This window comes from Anas platyrhynchos, chromosome 13 (genome assembly GCF_047663525.1).
Source record: "Anas platyrhynchos isolate ZD024472 breed Pekin duck chromosome 13, IASCAAS_PekinDuck_T2T, whole genome shotgun sequence".
In the NCBI taxonomy this organism is placed as follows: Eukaryota; Metazoa; Chordata; class Aves; order Anseriformes; family Anatidae; genus Anas; species Anas platyrhynchos.
In genome coordinates this window covers 2,400,328-2,421,011 of record NC_092599.1, presented here as the reverse complement: position 1 = coordinate 2,421,011, position 20,684 = coordinate 2,400,328, and the positions used below count along the sequence as shown (strand labels likewise).

The 20,684-nt window shown below is 40.6% G+C and overlaps 1 protein-coding gene across 5 annotated transcripts in view; it reads left to right on the top strand.

Moving 5' to 3' along the window:
• Positions 1-20,684, top strand: part of LOC101793345 (contactin-4) — a 295,254-nt gene that overhangs the window by 225,117 nt on the left and 49,453 nt on the right. For all 5 annotated transcript variants that reach the window (XM_038185894.2, XM_072044289.1, XM_072044290.1 and 2 more), the window contains 5 exons: positions 72-174; positions 798-982; positions 9,262-9,398; positions 10,831-10,960; positions 15,280-15,430. In XM_038185894.2, the coding sequence (XP_038041822.1) occupies positions 72-174; positions 798-982; positions 9,262-9,398; positions 10,831-10,960; positions 15,280-15,430 (706 nt within the window). The remainder of the gene's footprint in view (positions 1-71; positions 175-797; positions 983-9,261; positions 9,399-10,830; positions 10,961-15,279; positions 15,431-20,684) is intronic.

Here is a 20,684-nt window from a genome sequence, read left to right as displayed (position 1 = left end):
AAGAGCTCGGCACAGAAACGCGGATTTATTGCAAAACCTCAGCCCAGTCTTAGTGTCTCTTATGTTCGCAGGGGTGATGGGGGAGTATGAGCCGAAAATAGAAGTGCAGTTCCCAGAAACGGTTCCATCTGCAAAAGGAACAACGGTGAAACTGGAGTGCTTTGCCCTGGGAAAGTAAGTTGTTATCCACCGTTATTTCTTTATCTTCTGACTTTCATAGTGCTGTGCTGTGGAGTTTGCAAAGTTTGCTAATCCTTCACTTTCCGCAGCAGGAGTTACTTATTTTCAGGATTCATTACAGACAGAGGACTTGGGGAGCAGAGACTTTACTCAACAAAAACATAAACTCTCAAGGAGGAGAGAAGATATAAGTTATTTTGTAAAGATGTGGTTGTACATTTTACTTCTGAGGTCTCATGTGAGACCTAAAACATGTCCTGGTTCTTGAGTAAGCACTAGCAGCACTTCCAAAATTAAAACGTGGGATTGGTAAGAAAATTGATGTATTGTCACAGCAGAAACCCAAATTCAACTTTGTCTAAACAGCACTTTTATAACAGTCTCCTGCTTTTAAGACTATGTGAGCAATACACTTTTGGTATGCATATACTTATATAAAGTATATACATGGCACCCGACTTAAAATTGCTCCAGATCCTTCACAGAGTCTTCAGACTGGCCACGTCTTCATCATCCTCAAACATGAAGCAGTTTCAAGTTGATGAGACAAGAGGCTATCAGGACAAGACCTGTAACTTTTATTATGTATCTTATTTTGCTTTGTTTTTCTCATTTAGCCCAGTTCCTACAATCAGCTGGAGGAGAGCAGATGGGAAACAGATACCCCGAAAAGCTAGGAGACACAGATCAAGTGGGCTTCTGGAAATCCCAAATTTTCAGCAAGAAGATGCTGGACTCTATGAGTGTGTAGCTGAAAATGTGAGAGGGAAAAATGTGGCACGAGGACAGCTGATATTTTATGGTAAGCAGATTGCCTGATTTTAGGTGGTTTTATTATATCAGATGCAATATGCAGTAAATATTTTGTGAGAATATCATTTTGGGGGATATTTTTAAAATGACTGTCCTTTACAAACAACACATCTCAAAAAGGGTGTAATTTGGAATAAAACCTGTCTGAATAGCACATATTGATTGGGAATCAAAGTTGCTGGATAACAAAAACACATCGCTGGAAGGACATTGGCATGGTAACATGCAGAAAACACTTGCAAATGGTTCATTTGCCTTCTCATGGCTGCGAGTAAAGAGCAGGGATTTTGGTGGAGCATGGTGGTGGTTACAGCTTGTGATTTATTATGCATGTGTCGTGCCACACTATAGGTGTCGTTCCCAGCTTGTGTTAATAAATGTTAATTGTGTATAACCAATTAAAGACTGCTTGCAGAATGGGTTTCTGGTAGTGGTTGCACAGCCTGGAATTGAGGTATTAACCATGTCAGAGCCTGCAGTCAGGTCCACCTAAAGGCTTTCTACACCTGCTCCTATGAGACGGATATTTTAGAACTGGAAATATTTCTAAAAGACATATTTAATTTTGAAATCCGATATATTTTTTTGAGCTTCCATTTCATTTCTTCATTTATAGTTGGCTAAAACAAAATGAGGCAATGTTACAAAAGGGTTAAATAGCAAGAACAAAGGGAAATCTTTCATGTTAAGGAAAGAATTTGGGGTTGATTCAAACTGTTTTTTCCTTTTTAATTAAAATGGTTTGAGAATTGCTGTTTCTGATAATAAAAAATTGCATGTTTCTCTTGATTTTTCCCATGTGGACAGTAAATGAAGTCTCATCAGTTGTACAGTTTTGCTCAGCCCAGAGCCAAGGCTGCATTAAATCAAGCCTTTGGTGGACTCCTACTGGAGCAAATGTTAGATTACAATCTAATTAACCGAGTGAAATTTCCCAGTCCAGATCCCGTTTCTGGTGGACAGCAGATCATACACAAACGCTGCCACCATGGCTTGTGTCGATTTTCACACTGTTTCAGCACAGAAGCTAAAGGCTTCATGGGAAGATCAGCATCCCCTCTCTGGTGGTCCTAATGTGGGGAACCATCTTTACATCCTCTTTTCTTCATGTAAGCAGAGGGTTCATACAGGGGAGTGTTAGCCTATGATCTCTGCTAATTACTGCTTTTAAAGATAATAGACTGAAATACCAGGCTCGTCTTCAGAATGATGAGATGTTGGTCTGTAAATACCCAGTTTTCAAGGATAGCCTGTGTTTGGCAGCCATTTATTACTGAAAACAAATTGTTTTTTAACAAAACTCCCTTTCTGCAAGCTAGGCTCTTGAATTTCACATAGCAGTGATTTTTTTTTTTTTTTTAAGGAAAGCAACTTCCTGTAGACTTTTCATATAAATAGTTGAGGCTGAATGAAAGCTATTTTTCTTTTTAAAACTGAGAAGTATTATGTCATTACGGAAATATAACAGCAATGTTGGCAGAGCTACACCAGTTGCTTTTGGTGGGTTGGGGGCTGATGCTTGGAGCAGGAAATGCTCTGGAGTGTTTGATGTGGAACATCAGGCAGGGGCTTACGTGCAGTGCTGCACAGGGACACACTCTGTCACAGCGTCTGCCCCGGAGATTAAAATCTGGCTTTAACAGTGTTACTCTTTTCAACCTGGTTATCTGCCTCTGTGCCTAGTAAAGAAAAAAAAATAAAAAGAAGAAGAAAAAGAAAATGAAATTCAAATTTGCCTGCTTGCTGCAGATAACCCAGCCCTGCCTGTGTTGTCAACTTCTTTCAGTGCTACTGGAAGTTGTCAGGAAAGGTTGACTTCTGTTGTATTTCATTCTTGTATCAATGTTTATTTTTTCCTCTGTTAGCATATCAGTGACATGAAAGTTGTTTGACATTCTTGTTGCAGCAGGAAAGGTTAATTAAATGTGCAAGATCTGTTCTTCCTCCATTTTCTCTGCTTTGAGCCCCTACAATAGGCTGTGCTTTATTGTTCTCCTACAACATTTGTTCTGAGTGCTACATGTCCTACTTGATAGATAGACCTATATGACAGAAAACATGTTAGTGTTAATGCAATTACAGTGACTTATACCTGTTTTCCTGACTATTATAACTCTGAATGACATATCACTTGGTTTCTTGCTTGCTGTAAGACTCTCTTGTTCTGTCTGCCTTCTTAACCTGATACCATGTACCTGAAATCAGCTCCTGAGCTCCAGCAAATTAAACTGGAAACCAACCCTTCCGTATTTCCACCCGTATTGTTGCTGCCATAAGGGCACGTTGTGCCGCGATGCTGACTGCGCAGCCCATGGCTCCTGCACGGTGCCTGCTGGCCAGGGCTCACCACGCCACCAGCTCTGTTCTGATCCCAGCATTTCGGAAGTGCTCCCATTGACCTGATTCTATTTTTAATCTGGCTGCTCATGAATTTTCAATTCACGAATTTTCAATTCAGCCCTCCGTGAGGCTCAGATTTATATCCTGAGCAGAAAGCAACGTCATGGTGATTTTTTTTTCCAAATTTACCATAAACATTACCTTAGCTAGCTATGTTAAAAAGGAGTTTCCTTTTCTTTCATAAAACCAGTATTGAAAAGAAGCTTATTTGTTAGCATTGTGGATGTCGTTTCATTGATGTTAAGTCTCCCAGGTCCTATTTTATTCAGATCTTCCTTTGTCAGAGTGTTGCAAACCCAAGGGTTGTTTTGAGTGCAGGGCAGGAGGCAGTAGGCAAATGCACAGCCCCAAGGAACCTGGAAAGTGTTGCTGGTGCCACTCATCATGGTGCTTAAAGCCTTCCATGAGGGCTGGGAAACCATTTAATTGGCTGGACCACTTTTCAGATTAAATATTTCTGAAATCAAAGTCCCACCAGGAATTTATGTGGCTCCTTAATTTTACACTGAAAAGGGTCTCCCTTTCATGAGTGAGCCTGTGTTTTGTTTGTGCTGAAGCCACTTTATGCCACTCTGTAAAACAAGCTCAAATGTAAATCACATTATGTTCTTCATTGTTGTTAGAGGTCTGAAAAGGAAAATTGCATAAGTGAAGATCAGGGAGTTGTATGCCCCTACTCCATTTAGGCCCCAGATAACAAATAATTTTCTGGAAAAAATCAAAAACACTTGAAATAATATAAGTTACTGGACTGATAAAATACAAGAAAATTAACATAAATAGCACAAGTGCATGTTATTATTAGTTATAATTTACATGCCTCACTAGAAAACCTAGTTTGCTACCCGTTATGTAGATATATTAGAAATCAAGTTCTCACCTTCAAGCATCTCCATGTTCATTTTATTCAAAGTTCTCAAATCTCATGTTGTTTCTGAATACTGTGCCAATTTAACTCTTGGTTAACCACCATTTAAAGACCGGACAGCAGCCAAATCCATCCTTTCTGCAAGCTGCAGCTGGCTGTGGGAGCAATCATTGCAGTGTCCATCTCCATTGGTTGCACCCTCCCAGGGGAAAAGCAGTGCTCTGGATGAGGATGGCTTCCCTCCTGCCAGCAGAATGTGTGTTTTCTCAGACTTTTGTGCAGGATGAAATAACTCTGAGTTTTGAATAATGTGCTGCCTGAAGGAAGTAAGGGCTTTCTGCACAGACAGCAGGCATCTTTCTCCTCTGCTTCCCCTTTTCCTAGGGATAGCTGGAAACCTGCTTAAAGATAAATCAATTTTTAGGAGATTCAGAAAAAGTGCTCAAATTACTGTCATTTTGCCTTCTAAATATAGCTCTTCATCGTGAGAAGCTAAAGCAGGTATAAGAAATGAAGTGAAGGCTACTCAGAGAATACCCGCATCTTCCTTATTCTCCTGGGTCACTACAGTCTAGAGCATCAGTGATTAAAAATAAATAAATCCCTGAGGTCTGGTCTGTATGAACGTGCCTGTAATACACACAGACTTTTGGTGCCTGACATAAATAGGGAAAAAGTCATGCAATGGTGCAGAATAGCTTATAGAACAGGAATTAAGTACAGGTAAGGGACAATTTAAGTAGTTTTTATCAGCTAGATTAATTCCTTTGAATTCTTTCCTTTGTTTCTTTTCCTCTGATACTTAATATTTTAGTAACAAGCAGAGCTCTTCAGCTGGTGAATTATGGTCAGCCTTCTAGAAAGACAGAAAGGAGACAAACTGCCCAAGCAGTAGTATTGGCCAGAGGCAGATGAAGGGAGATGATTTTGATGTGACATTCAAGCAAATGACTTTGGGGGGGGGGCAGTTTTGCACGTTTGAGACTTGTATGGATTTCAAATAGTCCTCAACTGGCAGCAGAGGTCAGGAGGAAGAGATTAAGAGGAAGAAAGGAAGAGAAGAGAAAAAGTGGTAACTTGAAGTCTGGTTTCACATTCCTGTGATCGTTGGGAATGACAACAAATTGGGGACATATGGGTGTTGTTTACAGAAGCTATATCCCCATTTGGACCACGATGACGCGTGCACTTGTCTGCACAAACTTTATACACTGGCTGTATCGTTTATTTTTAATTACTCATGTATTTCTCCCATCTGTTTTTCTTATTTCTTATGCTTGGCTTTCTGGTCTTTAGGCGTTTCTGATCCTGGGCTGAGTCTCAATCTCCTCAGAATAGATAGAGTAATGGACAGTCATTCAGCCCTTCATCTGCCACTAATGATGAATTACACAGCCTGCTCTAGGTCATCAGCTGCTATAAATTGGCTTAGGAACACTGAAATCAATATACACCGACCAAGAATTGGATTCTGTGTATGTATTAGTACCTCATTTGCTTTAGTCTTTTGGGCTGTTTTGAACTCGCAGGAGCTTAACAAGTCCTACAGATTTATTTCTGTTTTACTTCTCATATCGCTCCCATAACTCCTTGGTTTTGTTTCTTATTTCTGATATGATGCATCATCATTGGCTGTGTCATTTCATTTTCAAACGTCTTTCAGGAAGTGATTTCTGATTCCCAGTGCCTACTTTTGCTTCTCAGTTTGCTATAGGGAACAGACTCGCTCTAGATTCTTTTTTCTTGAAGAAGCAAGAGTATACTTGGGCACAATTCCTGTAATCACCTGGTTTAAAATGCCCCACTTTATGTTTTCAAAGGATAAGTGAAAAAGGTTGCTGGTTTTTGTGGTTTGGGTTTTTTAACCCATACTTATCATTATTCTTTTGTCCACCTCAGTACCCATTCCAGGCAGCTCTCATCACCTATGAGGGGAATATTTCTCCTATAAATTATCATTGTGCAAGTGTCATGTTTATATTTTAAGATTTTCTTCCAGTTTATAGATTGAGTATAAGACTTTTCTTTGCAAATCAGATAAATTCTTATCAACTTCTATGTATTTTTTTTTTTCTTTCATATCAGACTTTTCCTCTAGGATCTTTCCAACCAAAACCTTTAACAAACTACCCCTAATATGGCCATATGTCTAGTCCCATCACACGGAAGAATTTCTCTTTGCTCAGCACCACAGAAATTAAATGAAAGACTTTTTCAAGAACACTGCTGTCAGTCATTACATTAAAAAAAAAAAAAAAATCTTGAACAATGCACCTATACCAGGAAATGTAGTATAGAGCTGATTCATACCCTTATTTGAATTATTTTAATTATCGTGCTTGAAATCTTGTGGCACATTACCGTGTCTTGGTATGATCCCCAATGGGAGGCTGTCAAATTTCATTATATTATGGCAACTCTCATTTGGTGGCTCAAACGCTTTTGCTCCATGGACCAACCCTTGTGTATTACTCAAGATTAAGTCAAGAGCATGTCTGGTATTCTCTGAAATGAGCTGTTCAAAGGAGAGGTTGACCTAATTAGAAATGTCTCCCAAAGAGCAGCAGAGAACTAAGTTCCTGGGAAACAAAGGGCTCCTCCAGTTTTCTCTGAGCTTTTTTTTTTTTTTTTTTTTTGACCTAATAGGCTTGTTCCGTACTCATCTGCAGCATAAATAGCTGTAGGATAGAAAGTTTAACCAGGTTAAATAACTGGAAAGGATGAACCGTAGTGCGAGCCCATGGCTCACAGGTGCCACACATGCATTGTAGTGAACGGGTTGCCCACAGGCTCCCAGAATTTCCAACACCGCGGGTTTGAATCACCGCACAGTTCTGTAGGGTGGGATTTCACAGTTGTAACCTGCACTCTGTAAATGAAGGACTGGATGGGTATGAGTCTTTCACTGGGTTGAGTAAGAACTTGCCTTAGTTGGGGAGCCTGATTGCCTGCAATGAGGATAAGTATTGAATTGAAATAAGGATAAATATTGAGTCCTCTTTGCTCCTCACATGAGGGTTTTTCTGTTTTCTTTCTTTTTACATAGCTTACATTTATATGCTGTAGAGCCCACTGTGCCTTTTATGCGTTTTATAGCTTTGCAGGTTCCTTTCAGTTGTTTTGTCTGCTTTTTTGTTTTCTTGTGGGAAATCAGTAAAACAGTACTGCAGAAAGGCAAATGGGTCTGTGTGCTTTTGTAGAGCTCTTTTTACGATATCATAAGACTCTTTTCAAAATCATGAGTTAGATGCTATTAGAATAGTAAATATGGAGACTCATGAGTAATTTGCAAATGTCCTTGAGCCAGTGAACCTGCGGAGTTGCACAGGGTGTCTTGGCTCAGTGGAATTGTTCAAGTTCTTACTCCAAAAGACAGAGCTGACTTTCATCTTCCTACATATAAAGGCTTTCCTTTTCATATGTCTTCAGATACGGTTAATAAACAAGCTTAACATACTACAGGGCAGAAGGGGCGGTCAGAGAAGCAAGCACCACTCACCTCTCCTTTTCAGCTCCTTCTCTTGCTCCGGCATTGTCATTATGTTCAGTTTGCCTTTCTGCTTTTCTTACAAGTCCCTTGGAATATTTCTTGTGGCGTATTTAAGATTCTGTGCAATGTTCTTCCTCTTTCTTCTGTGCTTTGTTGTTTATAGATACAGTGAGAAGGGAAGCATGCAATGAGGTGGATGTGGGATTAGGTACACATCTGTCGCAGTCTGAACAGTTTTAAAAGGCACTGAGCTGCACTGAGCTCTCTGAGAGTGTGTATCCAGCATCTCGTAATGGTAGACATGCCAATAGTTTAGGTATAGTCATACCAACTAAGTTCAACTTAGCATTTTCATATAACGTTTTTTAATTTATCCTTTCAGATCTTTTTTTTCTGGTCCCTGTTTCTGTCCAAATGAAATATAAATTATTTTCTTTTTCTCTTGGAGTAATCTTAATTTTTTTATCTGATTACATGTGAAAGGGGATTAACCAGGTTCTTGGAGACCTCTGCTGGTTATATCTTCCTACTAAGTCTCTCAGATTTTCTTACTTCAAAATAGGGTAAATGACCACTAAAAAAACTGAACTCACTATTTTTTTTTTTTTTTGTTTCCTCCCCTCCCTCTCTCTCTTTTTTTTTTTTTTAATGGTATTTTATGAAATGTATTATAGATAAATCTAGCATGTGGTTTGTGAAGGTAACATAAGAAAGAGGTTCTGCGTGGTCTCCAAAAAGTGGCAATTTTGATCTGCATGTGGGGTCTGGCTAAACTTAAGTTATATGTTAAAACAAACAAACAACTACAAACTCCAATAATAATATGTAAAACATAACTAAAAATATAATTGCATAAGTGTCTGAAAACTACCAGCACCATTTTTCACCAAATTCTAAAATTTATCTCCAATATCTGCTTGTAGGGTTAATACGTTTCTTCAATGTCATCGATATAATTATCAACTCCAAAAAGTTTTTGGATCTCATCCACATCTAAAAAAAAAAAAAAGTCTGTGAATATATTATTTTTACCTGAATTTGTGCTGTAACCATGCAGGCCAAAGTTCCATGTATAATCTTAACTTCAGTGCGGAGATAGCTGTAAATTACTTTTTTTTTTCTAGTTGAATACTAAACGTCTCTTTTTGAAGGCTCAGTGGTCCAACAGTGCCATCTATTCCACTGGGGCAGCATGTGAACCATTGCTTTGTTTTGATATAGGTGATGGTGATGATGATCTGTGTTTCTGAAGCTGCTCCTTTTTCATTAAATGTTTTTATTTAAAAAGAAAGTTAGGAGAGCAGGTTCTGATCTTGCACGTGCTACCCTTCAGGAATTAGAACTGAACTCAGGAAAAAAAAAATAAAAAGGATCCTCAGGGTTAGTAAACATGTTTTTAAATCCAACCCTTTAAATGTGATGATAAAGGTGTATGGTTGTTTGCTTGCATTCTGAAGAGCATGCTATTGTTTGCAGATGTGAGGCTTTATTCATTCCTTCTGCATTGCAGCTCAGCCCAACTGGATTCAGAAAATCAGCGATGCCCACGCAGCCATCGAGGAAAGTGTTTTCTGGGAGTGCCGTGCAAGCGGGAGGCCAAAGCCCTCGTACCGCTGGCTGAAGGACGGGGAGCCACTGCTGCCCCAGGTAGGCACTGCTGCAGTGGCTCTCATTGTGCATATTTTATTACTTTTGGAGCAGAAATGGAAGTGATGGCAGTGTTCTAAAATCCCCATGCTCTGTAGGCAATTCCTTGCCATGCTTGGTGGATGCCTTTGTATCGAACTGAGGTCCTGGGCTGGAGGAGACGGAGATGCCCCATCCTTTCTCATGGGCAGATGTTGGCTTCAAGAAAGTTGTTGTTAATGACATCGCGTGTATGATAGCTGTGGGTTTAAAGTTCCTCCTTGAAATGAAGGATCCACAGTGCAAATCTAAGTGCAGAAATATGCATGTGAGAAAGTGGGAAAGGCTGAGTGGGACTGTGGATGGACATGGATTCATTTGTTCAGTTTATGGTTTTCAGGTGAACTTCAGCTGCTACTGAAACCATTACTGCTGGTCTCTAGCAGCATTCCCATTCCTCTGGCCCTCCTGTCAGGGACACGAGGAGCTGCCTAGATGGGTGGCCCGTAGGAGCAGAGCAAGAGTGTCCTCAAACCACCAAGGGGAATTGCTCAGTCCTGCGATTGCCTCAATTATAATGACAAACTAAACAAATTACTAAAGCACTGCTTTCACAGTAAACTGCATTTTTCCCCTTCACTTACTGTGAAAGAACATGGCTGCTCAGATTTGATCAAACCCTGACAAAGATTGCACAAACATTAAATTTCCACCCTACGGCCAAGTAGAAGGCCAATAGCTCTTTATATTACTATTTTTTTAATGGTGAAACTCTTGGGAAGGGAGGGAACACTTTGCTTTACTTATTAAAATTGATAACATGAGCTCCATATCCTTAGGCTGACAAATGATACCGTGGTCTTTTGTTCCACACACTAATTTTACTTGCTTCATGCTGGTCACTAGCAGATGGTCTTGTACTTAAATCACGTTAGTGGCTGATACAAAGAAAAGGATCATTAAATTATTAACAACTATACTCTTTTCAAGAAAATGCAGAGGATTAAAAATAGTTCCCATTGTACCAGCTAAGATGGCAACCAGTCTTCCAGACCTTCATTGCCCTATATACCTGTAATGCCATCACTTTAAAGAATGAGGTTGGCTCTGATACGCCACCACAGAACAAAAGTGCAATTTTTTATTCAAGTTTACTTACTTGAAAGGGAGATTAATCTAAATGGTTTGGGTATTAAATCAATGAGAAGTCAAGGGAAAGTCCTCCAATTTAAATTGCATTTACCAACTACTGTATTGTTTTTTTTCCACTTAGTATGTAACCTGACAAGAATTTAGTTGGCAGACAAATAGATTGGAGCATGCAATTTTTTCCCATTGCCCCTACCTTTTTTTGTCTACCTGGACATGCAGTATGGCACAACTGCTGCTGGGGATATATTCCAAGGAGGGATCTCCTTACTCACTTCTTTATTTGTTTCACTGTTTCCTACAGGGCAGAGTTCAGATAGAGCAGGGCTCACTGACGATAGCAAACGTCAGCCTGTCGGACGCCGGGATGTATCAGTGTGCAGCAGAAAACAGACATGGCATCATTTTTGCCAGTGCAGAACTCAGTGTCATAGGTAAGTTTACTTTCCTGAGTGCTACAACCCTACAAAATTGGCACAGCTTTAACCCAAACTGGTTCTGCCAAGTTTTGGTGTCTGAAGCAGAAGTGCTGCTGAGGATTTATGTCAAGTTGTTTTTAAATAGAGCATAAAATGAAAACTTGAGAAAGCAGATATATAGAGAACAGATTTCTTTACATGATCCCGTATTCTCATATTCATCCAGGTAACTGAGCACAGAGAGCTGGCAAGCTCACTCACCTCTTGCTGTTAGAAACATGTTGTGGAGACACCCACGTATTGCCCCAGTTCAGAGCACACTGGACAGTAGCTGCCTGCTCGTGGGCTGCAGAGACGGACTGTCCTGAGGAGATGTTGAAAACCCTTCTGTCCGAATAGACCCTTCACCATCCAAACGGCAATCACGATGCTTCAGTCCCAAACCCTCACCAAGAAAAACTGCTCCTGCCCTGCCTGTTTTGTGTACCCCTACTCTAGTTTTCCCCGTTAGTATCAGGGGAAGCTCCTGTGAACTGAGAGTCCTCAGCTCCTCCAGCGGGTTAGAATCAGGCTTAAAGTGAAATCCAGCCGATGTGTCTCCGAGTGAGAACAGAATTCAAGTCTCCAGACTCACACTCTTTACTGAATTAACAAGCTGTTTTCCTCAACAAAACCTAATGGGAACTACTGGAGGCAGGTCTGGGGGTGTTACTGATGTGTAAGGAGGCGGTAGGATTACAGGAGGCAGTAGGATTACAGAAACAGGCTCAGCTCACTGATGCCCAGTGCCCAGATAAGAGCAACGGGCATCAACCGAAACACAGAAAATACCATTTAAACATAAAATCTGGATTTTACTGCTTCAAATGCTGGAACAGGTTGCCCAGAGAGGTTGTGTCATTTCCAACTTTGGAAATATTCAGCACCCAGCTGGACACAGCCCTGGGCAACGTGCTCGGGCTGGCTCTACTGGGAGGAGCTGGGGCTGGGCCACCTCCAAGGCCCCTGCTAACTTCAGCTGTCCTGTAGGTCTGCACCTTACCCCCAGATGTTGTTCTTAAAGCTCGTGTGTGAGTGACAGGCCTAGGAACCAATAAGTCAAAATACGTATGTAGTTTTGAAGAGTCAAATAGAATTTGAAATTCAGAAATAGTGCTTTAGTTGTTTTCAAAGTGTGCGTTCAATAGCATAATTCTCTGCTTTATCCTGAAGAACAAAGCACAAGGTCTTTTCTGATTATGGCATTTTCAATATCGGTCATTTTTATCAGCGGCGATACATGCCTGGATAGAAAAAAAAAAAAAATCATTTGAAAGATTGTCATTGTTGCTGTTCAAGAAAAGTACAATAATGTTCAATAAATCAGACTTCACAGCACTAAGACATATTGGGCGTGTTACTGCGTGGAAGAAATTCAAATAAGCCCCCTGATGCTTTCCCTGTCTATTCAAAACCCCTGGAGACATGAGCCTTTGTCAGAAAGGCAGATCTCTGAAGGTGCAGGCTGTTAGTGGTGCCTCCAGCCCTCCAGGGGCCCAGCAGCCCTGAGTACCCAGTGGCCTCCCTGAACCAGCAATGGTGTTGATGCTGGTCCTGAGAACATGGTCACTGACATTTCTGGACTGCAGGTTGAAGACCACGCCTGCAATAACAAGACAGAGTCCTCTGCACACTCGATGCAGACTGAACCACCACAGAAAAAAATGTGACTGAAAATTGAGAATGCGGGGTATTTACAACGAATGTGATTTCTACCCTCACCAAGCTTTAGAGGTGAAAGGGATATCCCCATGTAGACACCATGTTGGCACCAAGAGCAATGACTTTGGAGAGCTCTTAAAAACCTGCTGGATAAATTGTAGTTGGCCGACTTCTCATCTGGATTACACAGTCTTGCTTGTGTGTGTCACATGAGAAGTACCAGAATGGTGTGCTGCACATTAATTTCTATGGATCAGTGATTTAATTCGGCATATTTTTAAAGAAAAACAGTATGTTTTCCTTTTCACAAGGGTTTTCAAAGGAGGTCAATATTCTGAGCTCTCACTGAGAAATGTTAGCTTTTAAACAGATCTTTCTGAGTATAAAAATGTTTTTTTTAACAGGTCCTGAAGTTAAGCACTTGAAATGATTAAACACCACTAATAGCAAGTGAAGCTTATAGCAAAATTAAGTGAAAAAGAGAAATGGAAAATTACAGACAGAGCTTTTCTCAGAGTGATTCTTCTCTATTATTGTTGCCAATTATATTGCCTGGAGTCTTCAGCTAGAACCAGAATCCTGTTGTGCTGGGCATTGTAAAAGCATATAGTAAAATGCAGTCGCTGCCTGGAAGAGTTTTCAGGCTAAATGTTTGAAAAAAAATGGGGAGAGAGGCCTAGAGTGAGGAAAAAAAAAAAAAAAATTGAAATCCTCATTTTACAAACAAGGTGTGAGCCATTAAATGCATGACCCCTGGGATGGTACAGAGAGACTACGGTAGTGCTGAGAAGAGAGCCCAGAGTTTCTAAATTTCAGATGCAACATTATACATCCCTGTCTCATCCATAAGCATGTGTACCTGTAGAAAAGACCTTTTTTTTTTTTCTTGTCTTCATACCAGCAACTCTATTTTTAGCAAATTGACCTATTTCACAAAACCCATAGACCCAAGAAGCTGTTTCACAAGGCACCACCACCTGAACAAGTCTGTTGCAACTCCTAGTGATATGGTGTTTCATAGGGATCACTCAGTCTGTGGCTGAGTGCTGAATACCTTGCATAAGAATCAGACTAGATTTTCCTCCTACCCCTACATTTCAGTAGTTTTGATCCCTTGATATCTACTTTGTTTGTCAGCCATCATAGAATAAAACCCACATCATGTAACTCCTCTGTCACAGGCAGGATCTCAGGTAAGTAGAAAGTTACTTGAAAAAAAATATATTAACAAAAAAAGTCTAAACTGATCCTTAGAGATAGAAATAACAAGATTATTCAAAAATCTACTTTGCCAATAAATTTTGGACAGTCATCTGAAAAAAAATTCCAAAAAGTAATAATGTATTAATTACGATAATATGTTATAGCTAAGCTTTATCTGGGTCTGAGTGCATTGGTATCTTCAGGATGCTGCCTTAATTTTGAAATGTTTTATATATATGGTGTTGTTTTTCAGGTGGCTCTTATAGTCTTTAATAACATATATGTTTTCCCTTATGCTAAAATGAATCAGCCGTCTATGAATAGACATAGCAGGCAGGACAGCTCAGAGATTTGTGAACTCTGATCCATAAAAGTGGAAGTTAGAAGAGATCTGTTAGATATTAAAGTCCATCGTGTTATCAGTGTAGGATTATTTTTTATATTCAACTCTTTTGCAGCAGGAATGATAGTCAAAAGAATGGAGGCAGGCAAGATGCTGTAGGAAAAATGAATTTGCTTTCTGTATCACACTGTAGGTTTTTGTCTCCCAGCTGGTTCAGGTGAGCTTTAGATCATTTTCTGGAGCATCAAGCAGTCGCAATGCACAGTGATCTAAACTCTCACCTTGCAGGGTGCAGCAAGAAAGAAAGATGAGCAAACAGCTGCAAGTTTGGGGATATGAGGACATGGCAGAAGGCACAGGGATGGAGAGAATTTGTGGCGACCAGAAGGGACTGGGCAGAGTTCGCTGCCACCGGGCTGTCTGGGAGCAAACTCCTGTGAGCAAAGACGGAGTGAGCAGGTCAAGAGCTGTTCATAAAACCCTTAAGCTGCCTCACCTATTTGTTTTGAGCTTTCTGTATTGAAAAAAAAAAAAAAAAAAAATTTCCTATTTGATATAAATAAAACCTTCTGGTCTTCCTAGAGGCAGCTTCCTCCAAGCTCTGCCTGTCATTTGGTCTCATCAAATAAATCATTAAAAATCCTTTGAGGCAGGCATCAGAAGCCAAACAATCTCCTCCGTGCGGGGCCTGCCTTGCAGTCAGTTTGCAGACTGTCTGCAGGGCTTCGGTGTTTGCCTCGATGAACATTTGACTGTTTTTCACAAAATAGAAGTTTGTGCCCTGGAGAAACTAAGACAGATGATTGGAGACTACCCTGTGCCCTGATGACTACTGAAGTCTTGCCTTGTTTTGCTTGGTTCAAGACCTGGCTGTGTCAAGGTCTCTGAGCTTTATAGCATCAAAATAAAAGACCCTCTTCAGGCAAAAATTGTGAATATAAAGTATTAAAAATAAAATTTTAATGCAGATCATTCATCAATTACTAGTTAGAAGAAACTCTTGGAATATTCTAACGTGCCCAACTTCCTTTTCCAGAGGTAATTCTGATTGTGTGTTGTTTTGTTTTTTTTTTTTTTTTTCTTTCAGCTGTCGGTCCAGACTTTTCCAAAACTCTCTTGAAAAAGTTAACTCTTGTGAAAGTGGGTGGTGAAGTAATCATTGAGTGTAAGCCGAAAGCTTCCCCCAGACCTACTTATTCTTGGAAGAAAGGAAAAGACATCCTAAGAGAAAATGAGAGGTAATGTTTTAAAGTAACCATTTATTTCATTAGCTTGCTCCAACCCAGGGGCTTTCAGCAATGAAAGCTAAATTTGTCATTAATAGCTTCCCAAAATTGACTTGCAAATAAATGTGAAAACAGCCAGCGTTCAACCTCAAGGAGCTCGGGCCAAGATTTCTATTCCCATTGTGTTCATCCCAGTCTCTGTGTATTATTAAAGCATCCCTGCCAAGAAGCTGATAAAGATACATTCTAAAAAACAAATATTTTGCCTCTGGATTGCTCTAAATAGCCATTGTTTTTCAAAAAAAAATCCCCAGGAGTATATCCCTGAAACTCTCCACTGCAAATTACACTCTCCTGGTAAATTACTCAATGTCCTGCAAACAGGAGTTATTCGGGGTCAGTAATTAATTTGGCAGTCATAATGCCTAACTTGGAGATGGCTTTTTCAGACTGGCTAAGTCATTTTTTTCTTTTTTTTCTTTTTTTTTCTTTTTTTTTTAATTTCAAAGGAAAGCGTTATAAGGAATAAGAGCCTACTTTTTAAATCCACATGCATTGCTTCTGTGCTTGTAGCGGTTGTTGACTCTGGGTGTGTTACCTGTTCCACTCATGCAACATCTGAGAAAGGGACCTGTAGAGTTGTGTAGGACACCTTAAAGTGTGGCATACCTCTTTCATTGTGATGGATTTGTGGGAAAAATCATGCCTTGTGAGTACAGAGAAAAGAGCCAGAAATTATAGGAAATTGTTCTTTTAAAAAATGTAAACCTGTTAGAATTGTTGGTTTCTTTTGGTTGGTTGTGGGTTTTTGTCTCGCAAAGTCTCGTCTTGCTCCAGCCAGCCTGCCTATAATGGACTTTAAAATATATACTGTGATGATGTGTATGAGTATGTGAAAAGCTGTAGTTCATTTTCAGCCAGATAAGTAAAATAAGGCACAACATATTTCTGACTTACTTGGCACCTGATATCTGGTATTTAGGACGCAATTGTCTATGAACCGCTTGACTTCATCTCTTGGGATAAAAGGAGTAGGGTGATGAGGTGTGCAGAGCTTCCTTTAGCAGCCAGGGCACGGAGCTGGGCAAGGCTGACGCTATAGTATATCGACGTACATTGGTTTTTAAAACTGAAGTACCTTGTTCTTCTAGTGAAGATTGTGGGAAGGGGGAAAGTACTAAATGCTGGAGGTTGCTGGCAAAGTTCACAGCTGACATTTGCTGTTTTCTCTGAAGCTGCTCTCCTAGGCATGCTGCGGTGTAATCTCCTCATTTAAATATAGTGAGTGGGAGAGGAAGCAGGGGTTTATGTGAGTCAGGGATTAGGAAAGGAAAGAAGTGAGAGCAACTGTGTTTCTTGCTTTGTCACCGCTATGTAATGCTGACAAGAAAGTGATTTTTTTTCCTAGTGCTACTCTTTCTTTTGCAAACTTTCCTAAAAGTCAGCTGCTGTAATACAGCAGAGGACGCTGGATCCCAGCTTTCCAAGGGAAGGGGCTCGTTCACTTGTACCTTATGGTGGTTCAGTTTGCCTGTGCCTGTCATCACAAATAACAAATCTGAATTGGTTATTACAGTGCACTACTGGTGTTTCAACCAATTTCCACCAAGTTTCAAAAACAGAAAAAAGGTAGCTCAGAGCTGAGCTCAATGCAGACTGTAGAAATGCCACGCTCCTCGTCCCACGCCTGCCAGCGCACCTCTCCCAGCCGGGAGCCTCCCACTCGGGCACCGAGCCCTGGATGGGAAATCAGACGTGAAATGTGCCCAAGCAGGTGTGAAATTCTCTGCTACTTCAGCCCTGGGGTTTTTCTGCCAGCCAGAGCTTCCAGCAGGACCTATCTGGCAAAATGTCTTAATGAACACCGCTCCGTTGGCTTGGCACTTGGACCTATTTAGTTCTTATGCGCACTTGTTTGTGGCTCCCACGGGGACAAGGGTGTTGAATCCTCGTCATTGCCTCTATTAACCATGCCATCCCTACAATCTGTGACTGGAGACTGTGTGAAATGTGCAATTAAGGATTTATATTGTCTTCTGTGATCACGGCATTGTTCATCAGTGCTGTCTGACTTCACAAGGGTAAGAGAGGCCAAGTGGCTGGTCATCTGCTTAACCTTGCTGGTTACATTTCTGGTTTCTTTTTTGCTGAAACATTATCTTCTCACTGCCTCCCTGGTGGACAGCAGCATTGACTGAAGTCCAGTCCTAGTACGTCCCTACACCCACACGTATGTGTGGGCTTCAAACAAGAACTTTCCTGGCTGTTGAAAAAATCTGTTGAGATACAGTAAGAAAGATGCCAAGAAAATCTGTTGCTGAAATCTCTTCATCTAGGGAAGAAAAGAGAACTTTGAGACAGGCGTGGGAGAAACCACTTAAATGAAATCTCCAGCTTAACTGGCATCAGAGTCCTTTGAGTTTCAGAGAGGCACCTGAACATCTGGAGCCTTCTCCAAACTGAACTTGATTGTGTGAAGGTTAATCAACATAGATGGTCCTTGCAACTCCAGGTGGAGTTAAAAGTAACATTAATGCGCTTGTCCTTGCTTTGAATTCTGATGTACAGCCTGACTTTGATGGTGACAATCATTCAGGCATTTGTCCTGGGGCTCTTGTGACTTTTCAGATGGCGTGTAATGTTAGGGGCAACTTGCTGGAGATGGAAATAGTGTGCATCAGATTGGGCTGCCAGGACTCCTGCTCTGGAGGCTACGGCTGTCCAGGAGGCAAAACTAAGTGTGTTGTTCAATGCTTGCCCAGAGGGCAGAGATTATCATGGAAAAAAAAAAAAAAAAAAAAAGAAAAAAATCTTTATTGCTTTAGGTTTCATATTCTTCTCTAGAGGCTGAACTACTAGTGTGTACTGCACCCCTAATGAATAACCTGCCCTGAAGATATCTCTTACCAGTGTTTGAGAACTGTGCAATCGTGTTATTAGAAATTCTGCCCTGAGGTACAATTATATTATTGCAGTCATTAAAGGTAGTTCATCTCCATAATAATGGAAATCCTGCCTTGGAGGCCTGACTGAGTCAAAATAATGTTAGTAGCTTGACTCCAGAAGGTAAATTTTATATAGAATCTGCTATAGCACAGGTACAGATACATTGCAAATTCTGCTTCAGAAACAAGGACTATTTCTACATGGAAGAGTTCATTTTCTGTCCCTGGTGCTCCCTTACATTCCTTCACATTTCCAGGCAAAATAGCTGTAATGCTCTATGGGGAAGGTCTTCGGTCCTATTAATGCCACTCTGTACAAACCAACCTTGCAGGGCTGCTGTGGCTGTTGGTAGAGTAAAACAGGTGAGTCCAGTGCCTGCCAATGTAACTTCTACTTCCACACCATTGGGATAGCAGATGGGACTGAAAAACATCTCCCAACAAGAATTGGGAGCGCAAGGTGGAATTAGTGTCCTTGGTTATTGTAAAACTGTTCCATCTTTGGGGTTGCTTCAGACTGTTCCTTCAGACAGAAAGATTAGTGCTGAGGTTTCAGAATGTTTTTCACATGCCATTTGGTTCTCTTATATTTCCAGATGAGTTTAACCTCCAATCCCCTTATTCTGTCTCAACAGTAGAAGAGGTGTTCTGGAGAGCTGGATTCCTATTGTATAGGTTCGGTTTGAGTCATGTGCCACCTACAGCAGAATGACTCTTAAAACTTAGACCTCTGAGATTGAGCTGAAGGGTACTACTGCCCAGCTGCCCGAAACCAGGGCATTCAAACCAGGCAAAAAACACTAGAGAGAGGAAGGAGGGCACAGACTACAGAAGCCAGAAAGTATGGTTTCTACTTAATTCTCACTGGCATTTTAATCTTCTTATTATCTTATGTCCTTATCCCTCTGATTTTGTGAAATACAATAGTCAGTGTCAAGTGAGTTTTTGGATATAAAATACATAGTCATCTATGGCATTGTATACACATTGGATAGGGATCAGACAAACATTATACTCAGAGACGTGGTCTTCTGCAGTTATTACACCATGTGAAAGACAAACCGAGTCCATGTTTCACACAGAAGCTGTCTCAGAAACCAAATGAATCATTCCTAGATGTCAGTGGGAGTTACAGAGGTGGAAGATAATTTCACCTGAGATTTACCAAGATAAAACAGATATCCACAGCTACCCACAAGTCTGGAAAATCTTCCATTAATTGATGACCCCTGCATAACACTGGTGTGAATGAAAGCAAGTCCTTAATGGGGAGTCTTTCCTTTAAACTCCTGAATGCCAGCTGCAGATCAAGCGTCTTACAGAGCCCAGAATTTCCCATTTGTGACAATTATTTCCTAGCATGACACTGTATATGCTGTTCATTGCCAGGAGTGGGAGGGGAAGTCACGGCACTCAAATTGTTCTTGCAGGATTTTCTTAATCCTCTCATAATAATTCAATTACACCTAATGCCACAACATTACATAAATTTATTACTAAGACTTGTGTTTTAAAACCTTTATTTTCAGGTGATCTTATCATAGAAAGCTTTCAATTTGTTCATAATTACAGCGTGGCTCCCACAGAGAACTGTGCTAGCTGTAAGCACAAGCAGTTCGTCCTCACTCTGGTGGAAATCACAAGTCACTGTCGTCCCTGACTCCTTCATTCAGATTTCCTGGGTACTAGAGGGAGAATCGAGCTGTGCATGATTAGAGGAAAATCCTAGAGCTGCGCAGAGCTCTGCCAGCTGAAATTAATATAAGACTCTGTCACAGCTGCTCCCACACTCCAAACTCCAAATGTTAGAGGAACATCCTGGAACAGAACTGAAATTTGCCTTGAAATATATATCAGGAAATGATAATTAAATAATAGAAAATGGTTAATTCAACCTTAATTTTGAAACAATTACATTTTCCTTAATTTTCATTTTGTTTTTCCATAGCTGCCAAAAAAAGAACATTGCTACCAGCAGACTTCCAGGTTCATCCACGTAAGCAAACACCATCCAAGGGCCGAGCCCAGTGGGGCTTAGCATTAAGGCTGATGCTGACAAGGGGATCTGCAGTGACACCCCAGGGCTTTTACACACTCAACTGCATGGATTGAACTGTCTCTTAGTAACTTCCTAACAAAGGTCCTTTTGTTAGAGTACCTTAAGAAAATTTCTAAGGGAATTGGTCAAATTGATGTGTTTTGCTATTGGCATGGAATAATTTCCTTGGAGTAGAGTTGGAAGGGATTGTTAGACGCTGGTTTGTACTGCAGGATTGGCATGACTTTCTTCATGAGTCTTCCCTGTTTCATCAGTTACTTGT